This window comes from Cygnus olor, chromosome 8 (assembly GCF_009769625.2).
Source record: "Cygnus olor isolate bCygOlo1 chromosome 8, bCygOlo1.pri.v2, whole genome shotgun sequence".
In the NCBI taxonomy this organism is placed as follows: Eukaryota; Metazoa; Chordata; class Aves; order Anseriformes; family Anatidae; genus Cygnus; species Cygnus olor.
Genome location: NC_049176.1, coordinates 26508525 through 26521150, shown reverse-complemented (window position 1 = coordinate 26521150; position 12626 = coordinate 26508525). Strand labels below are relative to the sequence as shown.

General features: G+C 41.9%; 1 protein-coding gene across 4 annotated transcripts in view; it reads right to left on the bottom strand.

Moving 5' to 3' along the window:
* ZFYVE9 (zinc finger FYVE-type containing 9) overlaps positions 1 to 12626 on the bottom strand; it is a 59711-nt gene that overhangs the window by 4204 nt on the left and 42881 nt on the right. For all 4 annotated transcript variants that reach the window (XM_040565066.1, XM_040565064.1, XM_040565065.1 and 1 more), the window contains 5 exons: positions 8719 to 8943; positions 6150 to 6232; positions 5313 to 5417; positions 2710 to 2860; positions 1171 to 1251 (listed from right to left, as the gene is read on the bottom strand). In XM_040565066.1, the coding sequence (XP_040421000.1) occupies positions 1171 to 1251; positions 2710 to 2860; positions 5313 to 5417; positions 6150 to 6232; positions 8719 to 8943 (645 nt within the window). The remainder of the gene's footprint in view (positions 1 to 1170; positions 1252 to 2709; positions 2861 to 5312; positions 5418 to 6149; positions 6233 to 8718; positions 8944 to 12626) is intronic.

Here is a 12626-nt window from a genome sequence, read left to right as displayed (position 1 = left end):
ACTGATGGGTGCTGACTAGGGAAAACAAGGATGAAGACCATTTACCAGGTGAAGTCAGCTCTATGAACAGCCACATTTGTTTGCCCCAAAACTGCCACCTGCTCCAGGTAATGCTCAGAAACCACATGCAACTGCTTCCATTCAGATACCACCCCTGTTGGCACTGGAGGCAGCACTCCAGCGCTGACAGTTTTTGTGAAGTCCATGCTTACCTGACAGTGGCAAAAGATACAGAATTTGGATTGGGTCAGACTAAATTAGCAATAATTTAGGAATGATAGAGTTTCCCAATGTACAGACTCCTTGTCTGAATCCACTTGTACCTCTGTCTTGAACTAAACCGCCAATTCAGACATAGAGTGGTCTAATGACCTACAGACACTGACTTCTGTTCACACTGTTGCTCTGCAGCCCTGACTGCTCACCCATGAGCTATACGCTCACCTAGCTACAAGCTCTCGAGTTGGTGCGGTTTTAAGGAGTTCCTGCTTGTCAGTGGAGCTGAGCTAACAACTGCATGTGTGGGCTCCTTGCATACCTCACTCACAAGCTGTAAGGAACGTGCTTAAAACCTTCCTGGCTTGCAGCATCACAACTGTTGCAAGTTAAGACCACAAAGTTAGGTAGCTCGGCTAACAAGCAGTGCCAGCTTTCTGTCTGGTGTATGGTCATGATTTATTTCTGTCATGTGACACGTGGTAACAGAAGGGTGAACAAGACCAAGAGGCACCAGAACAATAATCCTGACTGTTCTTGTTCTCATCACATCACATAGTAACATATAAATGCACATTCATAACCTTACATAATGCAGAGCTATTTGGGAACACAGTAAGCTTACTGGGGCTTCCTCTCCCGGTCTGTGGATTACACATTCTGTGTTTCTTAGGCTCACAGTTTCCTCATTCAGCCCAAACCAGTACACTGATACCACGATCACAAGCCAGGTATTTCATATTTTACCCTTGTTTTCTTGTGCCCCTGTCCTAGAGCATCTGGGTAAATTCCCCCTCATTAAAGGAAGCAGTTTTCTGGACTAAAAAGTAAGATAAAGCTGAAGCAGCAGCATGACTCAAATGCCCAAGGCGTAACAACAGACCCCTGTAACTACAGAGCTGAGCAGTGGTAGAGGCGAAGCAGCGGGCTTGCAGCAAGCAGCTCAGTTCTTACCTTCTACTATACTGGATTTGGCAAGGTAGCCTGAGGAGGATTTTAAAGCTCCACTGAACACAAAGAAGCTGGCACCAGTCACTGCAACAACAACAGGAGTGATTTAGTGAGGCTTTCATCAAAACAATGCCTCATACGAGAATCGGGCATCACAGCTCTATCATCCAGAGAGGCAATTAATCTAAATCAGAACAAATGCTGCTCAGAATTACATGACTATGACACGTTACACACTTGGATATGGAAAGGCAAATCATCCAGTTATTTTCTAAACTGGACAGTAGTTCTGTCAGCCTTAATAAATGTTCATATGTTATGACTCCTTCTCCCCACAAATGCCTCTCAGTTTCAGACTATTAATTTAGGATAACCAATTACATAATTCACCTCTAGAAGTTCTCACACAGCTAGCAAAGATTGTGCGTGAGCTGCCTATGGATCCCACTGTAACACCAACCCCCTGGAAAGATCACAGCTCAAAGCCAGCTGATTTAAAATAAGATTCTCTTAAATGATCACTGAGCATCATGAAATACGTGCTGGAAATCCCTCTGCTCATCCCATATGTAAAACAAGCAGAACTCAGGTAAGACTACCAGCCCTGAGGGACGCCCCATGCCAGAATACTGCCTGGATATGGGGGTACTTGCCAAACAAAAGCCATTCTCTGTCTTGTTTGTTCTCATTTGGAGACAGCATAAACGTCAGAAATTTTCCCCCAAACCCCAGTATTGACATTCTCAGAACACTGCTGCTGCATCATTTCAGCCTAGTGTAACAAGCATAAAGCCTGGAAATTAGATGGTCTAACTGAGGTGAACACAAGGAGTTTCTTGAAGATGCACTGTTAAAAATCTGCTGCTGTTGGTTATTCCTATCCACCTTTTCCTCCCACTAAACCTCATCTTCCTCCTTTGACAGTATTATATAGGTAGAGCACAGGCATCCCCAGCCCCACCTCCAGGCTCCAGCAATGCCAAAGGCTGCTCTCGCTATTCATGTCGAGGTGTTGCCTCAGCCAGTTACAGCACTGCGACCTCTGGAGCACCGCATGTCCTAAGCTGCATTGTGCAAGCAGCATTACCGTATTTACAAGGGAGCAAGCTGTTAGGGGCTTTATTTTATGTCTGCTGGATCTACGGAGCTGCCAGCACACCTCTCGGACAAATTCAGAACAGCACTGCTGATCAAGGCAGTGTGATGTGGACTGTACACAGGACACAAACGGCATAGCGTGCCCCTTGACATCTGAGATCATGGATTCTGCAAGGGGAATAAAGCACTGAGGCAGCAAAGAGCAGACAGAGCAACATAGTGCTATCCCTTGTGTTGCACGTCTAACTCACAAAGCTGCCCATTTAGGAATGCCAGTAGTCACAATTATTTTCTTTGAACTTCTAACAGAAACAGTGAAATACAGACAAACCAACCCTGCCAGGTTCACAAAGCCACAAGCTGTAATGGCCTAAGAAGAATGGCAAGAGAGAAGTCATGCAGAGCACCATGAGGGAACAGCCTCCTCGTGAACCCTGTCCTCACCCTTCCTCGGCTGATTATGGATGCTGATGGCCTGTGTCTGGTAATTCCCGTCATCGTTCTGAACACAGACCAGATGCGAGTCTGCTTTCTCGTTGAAGCACGCTCCCCCTGCTAGAACATGCTCATTGGATTTGTTCATGGCTTTCATCATCTGCAAACAAAAAGGTTTACCATTTTTACCATGTTTGTCGAGCAATACCATAAAGAGGTGACTCTTGGAACAGTTTAATCAGACAGAGAAAGATTCTCAGGAGTGCTCATAGTCCTGTGCTGGACAGACTTAAGCACTTAGAACCATAAACTGCTTTTGAAAAGAGGGTTCAGGTCTTATATCATCTAGATGCTTTCAAGTGTCACCTTTCATGTAATTAAGATAACTGGTACGAAGGACAGCTGACCTACAGGTTGCAAAAGCTGCTTTCTCTAGCTGTGGTAAAAAACACAACAGCTTCTTTCATTTTCTTCTCTCTTCATGTAGTCTTAGACTATGAGATTTTTGATCTTAAATGAAAACTGAAGGAGTCACCTATCTCTGGAATTTGTTTCAAAACCAAAAATTATATACTTGCTTAAAGGAAAAAAAAAAAAGGCTAATTAAGTTACATCTCTCGCGGTGAGAACCCTGCAGAGAAGGAAAATGCTGACATCTCTGAACGGTGCTCAGACTCCTATCCTCTGCTTTCTGTAGCTGAGAGCACGCACGCTACACACAACACATTTATCTTCCTCAGTCTAACATAAAACCTTAATTACAGTGTCAGAAACATTAGTTGATGCTCACTATTGACAAATGTACACAGGTGTAATGTTTGGGGAGGAAACTTAATTAAGATTTTGCATCAGACAGCAGCGTATTTCATTATCTAGTTTATCATGTCATGCTCCAGAAACAAGATTTTAGCTCGACAGCAGCCATCTTTATGGAGTCCAGCAGCTGCTTTTAGCATAACGAGAAACAATTGGACGTGGCAACTGTATTTAGTAACAAGGCAACTCATTAAAAAAGGACAGTCATCTTTCCTGAGGGACTAAATAGTTTCAGACAGGCAACTGAGTATCACTAGAAGTTGTAGAAAACTAAAATAATTTTGAAGAAAAACCTATGTATTTAATAGAAAAACTAGAGATAAATATTTAATCCGTTAATTGCAGTCTGAATTCTCCCCATTTAATGCATGCAATAGATTTAAAATGAGTTTTTCACTTTCAAGACAGTTTGAGTGACACTGTCCTAATTAAATATTGCTTTACTTGGGGGAAAAAGTAAAGGTCTGGTGGCTTAATCCAGCTTAATTCAAACTACACTCGGATGAAAAATCTCTAGCAATTCAAACTTTCAACGGGATTGCAGGCAATAGTGTTAAATAAATAACACTTCCTCCTTTTAAAAAGCTGAGTCCTCACTTCACATTGGAAAGAGAACCCAAGCACGATGGTTTTGCTATGCTGCATAACACAGGAATTTTCTTGGAGTCCAGCCTAGTGCAACATCTAATACCGGGCTGATGCTAACGCACTTGTAGACGTTAGGCACAACTAACACTTGCTGAACTGCAGCTTGTGTGCTGTTGTTCTACTCACCGCTCTGCAATAACTACAACATCATTGTGTTATCAGCGTTATTTTCATCCTAAATCCAAAGCACAGCACCATACCAGCCACTAGGAAGAAAATTAACTCTATCCCAGCTGAAACCATGACGTGCCAACACATATCTAATGCATGCAAACTTTACTGACCTTCTCCATTCTCAGCATCAGGAATTAATACACCCTTTAACAGAACCTTTATTTTCTTGCTTCATCAGTTTCCTCTTTTTGAATTTCCATAAAACCATTTTTAATATGAGTTTACTCAAATGCTTCTTGCAGGGAAATTTCCTTATGTGATAAAGCTGTATTCTGCTCTGATACTACAAGAGCTTTTAAAAATACCATTTTGCCCAGGAGCTTTGCTCTTGTTCCGACTTCTGATTGGTTTCAAAATATCACATTTACCCCCCTCCTGTTCAGACAGACCACAAAATTAATCATCCTCTCCATTGCCTTCTTTCATTATTGTTCAAATATTCTGTCACTCAGCTTTCTCAACAGCACTAAATCCTGAAGAAACTGATTAATTTTCTCAGACTAGAAATCAAATATAGCATTTAGATGCAGAGAGAGATTTTACACACAGCAATCTAACAAATATGAATAAATGCTGCAAGTATACACACACAACATAGATGAGAAAAGTTAATGCACTTTTTCCTCTGAGTTTACCTCAAGTATAAAATTTGTCAACTTACTTGCTCGAATCAAAATGGTATTTGCAATCCTCTAATATTTTCTACTCTTTACAATTATACTTTATATGTAAACAATTAAAAAGCCTGAAGGAAAAAGAAATCATCTCTCCTGCCTTATTAACACTAAACTGAATTGCATTTTTCCTGTGGAGCCTCCATCACTTGCTCTCAAAAAAGTGTGTGCATCATGCATTTATCGTCTGAGTTTGAGGCAGTTTTCCCCAGTGGTAGTGAAGAGAATAAAATTCCTTTAGATTTCAGGTCCTCCAACCACAAAGAAACTGTAAATAAATATATTTCTTTTAAGCATTACCTCATTGTATCTGTTGCTGGGAATTTTGATGCTGGTTTTTCTGACTTCCATATCAACCACTAAACCTTGGACCACAGGCAGCGTGTACTGGTAATTTCTGAAGTCCTGGTAATTAAAACAAGTTTTTAAAAGTTAGGCATGATGATCGTAATTAACACTGTAGGTTTCATAACTTTCCTAATGGCCAACGGTTAGCTCATTAAAATAATTATCATCAGTGACTTGAAAAGCAGGGAGGGAGGGAAACGTCCCAGCTTGTAACCTACAGAATCAAAGTACACAGATGAAAAACAATCATTGTGCCCGTTAGTCATTTCACTGATTTTCTTACATCAAAATTAACGTTCTCCAGCCTTGAATACAAGGAAATTTGTTCTCTGTGTTCTGTTACATTACTGGACAGCATTATTAGTTTTTTTTTCTAGCACTGAGATTAAGTCATGCATCCAAGAGAATTTTCTATATTGAAAATATTAGCAAAGTAGGAAGAGCTGATAAGTTCACTTCAGCTGAAGCTCTGTACAGCAGAGAGCTGTGACTAAACACTGTGATGACCTAGCACTTGTGAGGAAGGAAGCAGAGCAACTGTTGCACTTATTTCCAGATCCAAACATTCTCAGGTCGCCAGGTTTGGGGTGTTTAGGGAACCTTTTTACAATTCACCTGCTGTCAAAATCTAACGTCCAATACCAGCAATAGCAGGCAATTCACCCAAATGCCCACTACCTCCTCTCATCACCTTTTAAGCATGCCAGCTACTACATGCAACAGGAGTCCAGTTCTCCCCACGTGACCATGCACACCGATGGAACGTACAAACTGAGTCTCAGCACTTACTGCAAGAAGGTTCATAATCGTATGTCCAGTCTCTCCAAACAAAGGCTTACGAAATCTGACACTAAAAAGTGGGCATGGATAAACTAGGATAAAATAAAACAGAAAAAGTCAAATTCAACTTTGCATACCGAGATTCTGCAAAAAACAGACTCAAATACAAGCTCCTCACTTGAACGTGGCAAGCGGCAGCAAAAGAAGAGATTGGAAAGAAGGCCAGAGTTTAAAAAGCTAAAGAGAAGAAGGGTGTAACATCATAACACACCTCACACAGGTCATGGCTCCTTGCCCACCACACTAGAAGCAATAAGAACAATTACATGGAAAGCTTCTAAGTGCCATGCTGCAAGACTGAACCTCATGATCTGGACCCTGATTGCAAAGATGGCCTTTCTGAATAACTTTTTCAAACTACTTCTTAGAAACATCTTCTCCCTTTTTTATGACCATCATGCCACTCTCCACTATAGCATCCTAAGCCTTTAGTTTCCGTTGCTGACATATTACATTCAAGTAATAATATTGAGATGATTTCATGTTCTGTTTTCATAATTTCAAACAAATGTGGCAGATTATCTACAGGAGTATGTAAAACTGAATTAAAAGGACATTTACAGTATGTCAACAATGCAGAATACCTGCATTCCTTGGCTGAATTGACCATACCTGTAACACACCTCTGATGCAATTCCTCGTGTAGCATATGGATCTGGCTACATTACATTATGTTGCAGCAGAAGCCCTAACAGAGCTTGAAACATGACTCACGCAGTAATATGTAACACCAAGGTCTTCTAAACGCGTATTTGAAGGAAGGTTCCTAAACTATGCTCAGGCAACCACCCAGCCCGATTTTCCAAAATGCTATACATCTTCATAGTTCCCACTGCAGTCAGAAGGGGCTGCAAAAGCTCAGCAGTTGGAATTAAATCATCAGGATTTCCATATAGAAATGAACTCCAGCTTCTGCACACTGATGCGGCATCTGGAAAGTATCACAGCTCCTACACACGCACTGTGCAGCTGACCAGCTCAGGCAGAGTGTCCTTATGCACCAAGAGGTGCTGAATTTCCTGTGTCTGCCACCCTGGCTGCGTACAGCAGCTCAGCTCCATCCCAGACACACTGCAATCCCCGCCTTCGAGCTGTATGGTTGATCTGCAGATGCTCAGCAGCCATTTTCTGGCTATCTAGCAACCCAGTGTGACTCCTGCAACTCATCTGCTGCACATCCAACAGAATTGGACAGGTGGCAGAAATCTGACAAATTCCACCAGCAAAAAGGATGTACCCGAGGAAACCTGGGACACAAATGCAGCCCTTATTTGGAGGGGACTGAAGAAGTGATCTGCACCACGGGACAAGTGAATATACCCAAATCCAACCCTATAGAAGCTATAGAAGCAACTCAAACCCCGGCTTCCCATTAAACCCAGAGCAGGCACTTCTGCCTGTGAGTATCAGAACATTTATTTCTGTGCTCAAAAACAGATGTCACAGCCAAAAAACAGATGTCACAACCAAAATATGAGCATCTTTGTTTGTTTTTCTAAATGCTGATGGGAATAAATACACTACTTAAAAACCTCACGGATGCACACAAAAACATACACACCTTTAACACTAATGTTTGTTTGGACAAGTTTAATCTACATTCCTCATCCTCAGATAGGAAGCCTTGAAGATTTCCTTTTTCCCTTCCAATAACATTTTATTTTATGAAAATTCCCAAACAGCTTTCCCTACACATCACAAGTTACATTTAAAAATGAACGTAGGACATATTCTAAATTTTCCTTTGTTAAATTTATGGAAATATTGATAAGCGCATGTGAAAAAACATTAACAACGACACAGGAATTTAGATTTACAAGACGTGCCAATTAAAGCAGCAGATGAGCAGGACAGCAAATTTTTGTCCCATCATGGTGGACAGACTTCCAGTAATCTCTTTGCTCCAGTGATGGACAGTGTCTTTTGAAAAAGATTTTATCATAACTTAATGCTAATTCCATGCTAGTGCTAAGATTTTAATTAGCTGAAACACTCTCTCCACCTTAATTTTTATTATTTGCAACAGAATTTTCCTAACAAATTGCCACATCAGTTGCCACCACATACATATTGTTGTTCTCAGAATAATGAGCATGGTTTTACAAACCTAAAAGCAAACACACTTCCATTTCAGCATGGAAAGAACCCAACACCTCAAAGGCTCTCATTTGTCCTAACCACACCAACTAAATCAGACTTGTTCTCCACATTACCCTATTTCAGGTCACGAAGTGAAAGACAAGCAATTACTCCAAACTGGATTTGTCTCCATGAAAAGCTCACTCACTGATCAACTCTTACAGCTGTAAAAAAGCCGTAGGTCATATCAAGACCTCAGGACTGCTGTGCTATTAGCTGGATAAAATCTGGGTACGAAACACCAACAACAATTTTTACTTGTCCGTTTAAGCTCACGTGACTTTAGTAGGTAACAATTTAGGGCTGGGTGTGTGTGCTCTGAATCAGAACGCATTCTCCTGCAGAAATAATTGCAACCAAAAGAACGCATGTTACTTACGTCTGTATTCAGCTCCAAGTCTCAACATCAGCCGAATGGGGAACACTTTAGCCCAGGGCGTCTCCCACTTCTGAATGAGGATGCCAAACAAGTAGGGTGGGGTTGGGAGCACCAGGTCCTGCAGGGACTGATACGTAGCTGCAACATACAAGAACCCTCCGTGTTCTTTGCTTCCAAGAAAGCTCTGGCTGAAAAAGGAGTGTCCCAGGTTGCCCACAACATTACCTGTGAACAAAAATAATCATTACATCACTAGATCGAGAGCTACATCAAAAATGTAAAGAGTTTTTCAAGAGAAAAAGAATCACTAAACTCACTTTGCTTCCTGAAGTACTAATGCCTACCACTACCACAAGAAGCAATGATTTGCTGCAGACAGGAACTCAGGTCCCCTTTGGGAAAAACTGTGCCACCTGTTATAAAATAACTTGTAGACTAGAGCCACCAAAGCTATGGTATCGCTGCTTGATCCCCCTTTGGTGATAACAGATACTCACTGACTGTTACTGGTAGGAAGTCAGATTTGTAGGAACGTGCACAAACAGCTTCTTTTTTGCACCTGCCTGGCTGAGCCATGCCTGCAAGCGTTACCAGGACAGTACATACAATCACAAACCCACCATCTCTCCTTTTTTCTCCTTCTTTCCAGCTGCACACACATATAAAGCAATACATTCCAAAATACGTACGATGCCTACTCATTTTCCAAGGAAAACAGCAGTACCTTGACACACTTGTTGTCTCGGAATGGAGCATACAATTTATTTTGTAATCAATATGTAGTTCAAGGGGTAAAGCAGACTGAGAACTGAGGTTGCCATGATTTGACAACTTCTTCATGGCTGGCAAAAATGATTCAGTGAATTAATTTCAGTTAAAAAATAACAGGTGGAGCATGGGGAATGGGCAGGGAGGGAGACATGTCTTGAGCATGTTTCAAGCAGTCAAGGAGGTGAAATGGAGGGGATGGTGCATCCCAGGGATAGCCAGGAAGAGGAAGGGTAGCTCAGGCCAGTACTGCTGCCTGCGGCCTCCCCCTGGCACTACAGAAGCTCACTGGAAGCCTGTGTTCAGCACCTCCCAGGCACTCAAGAGATTTCCACTGCAGAAGCTGCTGATGACTGAACCCAACTTTTAGATCCAGCTGTGATTAAAGGAGGTGTGCACCTGGTCAAATGATTAATGCCCACTGGTTGTCCTCTCATTTAGGCAAACCACTGGGGTGCCTGCTCAGTCATATTGAAGATCTAGGTCATTTTAAGAACTACACAAAAGAGTATTTGCTTAATTAGTATACTTTATGTAAAACGCAACTGAGACAGACACAGGGGAGAAATACCACTCATTTTTACTCTAATTCTTATTCTTTGATGCCCTTAATTTCCAAAAATGTGTATGCTGGAACAGCTGAATAAATCTGAAAGTTGATTAGATTATTATAGCAGCCAGTGCAGCATTTAACATCAGAGCAAAGAACCATACCTTTTATCAAATGACAACAACAGCATGCAAATAATGAGCAGAACAGCCTGCAGACAGAGGGGCTGCTAAGTAGCAGTGTCTACTCTTTTTCCCCGCCACCTCATAATGGGGCATTTGTATCTGAACTCAGAAAATACAAAGGAAGGGAAGGCAGAGAAGGAAGAAATGCTGTCCCCCTTCTTCAACATGCACATCAACTAGACACAGAAACTGGAGTCTTTCTCCCTCTTAGACACCAACATGCTAAGACAAACTGACACACAAACACTAGGTCTTAAGTAAAAACATGTCACAGAAATGCAACTATGACATCCTCAGTAATACAAAAGTGATCATTAAGTAAAGCCTTCTCAATTTTTATACTGCAAAACACCCTAAAAATCATATAAAGACATTTACAAATGCAGTAAAATAAATACAGTGTGTGCAGTTTTGGCCAGCAAAGGAAAAATTAACCAATGAGTCCTTTGAAGACCGTCCCTTACACGAATGCCCTGTGAAAGTCCCAAGTCACAGCAACACTCCCAAAGCCAGTCCTGGCATGAGAGCAGTACAGCTATTCCTGGGCACCTTGCTGGAGTTGTCTTTGTTGTTGTTGTTGTTGTGCCCACAAGGTGCTGCACAAACAAAGCTCTTCAGTTCTCTGGTAAAGGGCAACAGGCTTCGGCTACGCAGGCACCCTATGGCAGGCTCGGGCTCATTCATACCTTGCTGCTATTCTGAGAAGTTGACTTTTTAGTTTTACAGATAGATAAAAGCCAGAGCTGACACCATCAACCTGGGCCAGATTCTAGAACTCTTACAGTGGTTACAATTTCTGTGATGCTCAGCTGAGCATACCTGGTGTAAAATAGCCATTCGTTAACCTGAGGGATTAACGTGACTAACAGAGCTACATCAGATGTTGTCAGCTGCTGAGAAGCACTGCTCCTGCCCCTGTGCAGACAGATTTCTGTTGGCCTGTGCTGTGACACTACAGCCTGCTCAGTGAATACATTGCTAATACTAGTGGGTGCAACCCAATGCCTCAATTCGTGTTCATGAAAAAGATTTTCTCTGATCTAAAATAGCTGTTGGCACCTTTCTATCTCAACTCCACTCATTTGCTTTAGCAGTTCCCACCTACCCTCAATAATCTCCTCTTCATTTATATTTCCTTTTCTCCCTTCCCATCTGTTCTTAGCCAAACAGAAGCTACAGGCCTGATAGTAAAATTAGTTGGTGAGGTTCTTGGTTCCAACAACACGATCATAATGTATGAAGTGCATGAAATGCTAAACTGACTTTAATGCTGGACCCTTTTCTGAACTATTTTTTGTGTGAAAGAGGCCAGGCAGAGGGAAGCTGTAGAGCCCCGTCCACTTGTGTGAGGCGAGGTACTGCCCACTGGGATGACAAAGCAAGCAGACATTTCCACTTGTGACTGATGCCAAGTGCTGCAGCAGAAGGGGACGACTACTTATTTTTTCCGTTTCAGGAGATGGAACTTCAAGACTCACACGCTTGGGCTGCCTTAACGAGAAGCTTTTCAGCTAAGAGAAATATGAAAAATCCCCTCAGAGTGGAACCTAAAACGAGCTGTTCAGCACCTTGCCCCCCCAAGCCACAGCAGTACAAGGTATTCCTACAGACATAAGCAGCTCGCAGTACGAGTTCTGATACGTTACCACTATTAAAAGTGCCAACTATGGGGACAACGCAGTTGTGCTGCAAGTCATTATTTATAAGAACATGCAACAGCCTGGTTTGCAGAGAGCATGGGAACAACCAAGGGAGTGTTCTCACAAGCACCTCTCTAGTACCCTTTTCAACCAGCAAACGCAAGTCAAAAAGCTGGGCTTCTCCCACAAAATATTTCTGACCTGCCCAGGGTTTGACAGTCTTTCCTGTCACGTCTTTGAAGGTGGTTCTAAGTCAAGGCCCCACTGGTAAGTTACTAAATACTCATATTTGTCAGTAAATTCCCATTCACTTTTTATTTATGTGGATACAAAGTACTTAAACCTGTCATAACGCTACCTTAAATAAAGGGCAGCTATTAGCAACTTGACAAGGTCAAACCTAGCCCACTGCACCGTTACACATTAGACGCGCAGAACTGTATTTCAGAAGCCTGTAGAGAAAGTGTAGCTGTCAGAAGAACCATCAGAAGAAAGCCATCATTCTCAAAACTATGTAATTTCATTTACAAAATATCACAACTTCCTTTCTAAAGTAACTCAGAGTGAACAGAAGGCTGCCTTTCCTTATACTAAGTTCCAGCCCCTGACACCAGACAATTCATATTATTTGGAAGTGCCATAAACGTGTATGATGCAGCTAAAGCAATTCTGCAGGAGGTCAGTATTTATTCTCTTTCTCAGTTATACTAGGTTATCCTTGACCTTAAATCTTAAGCACCTCTACAAAGTCCTTTAAAAAAACAA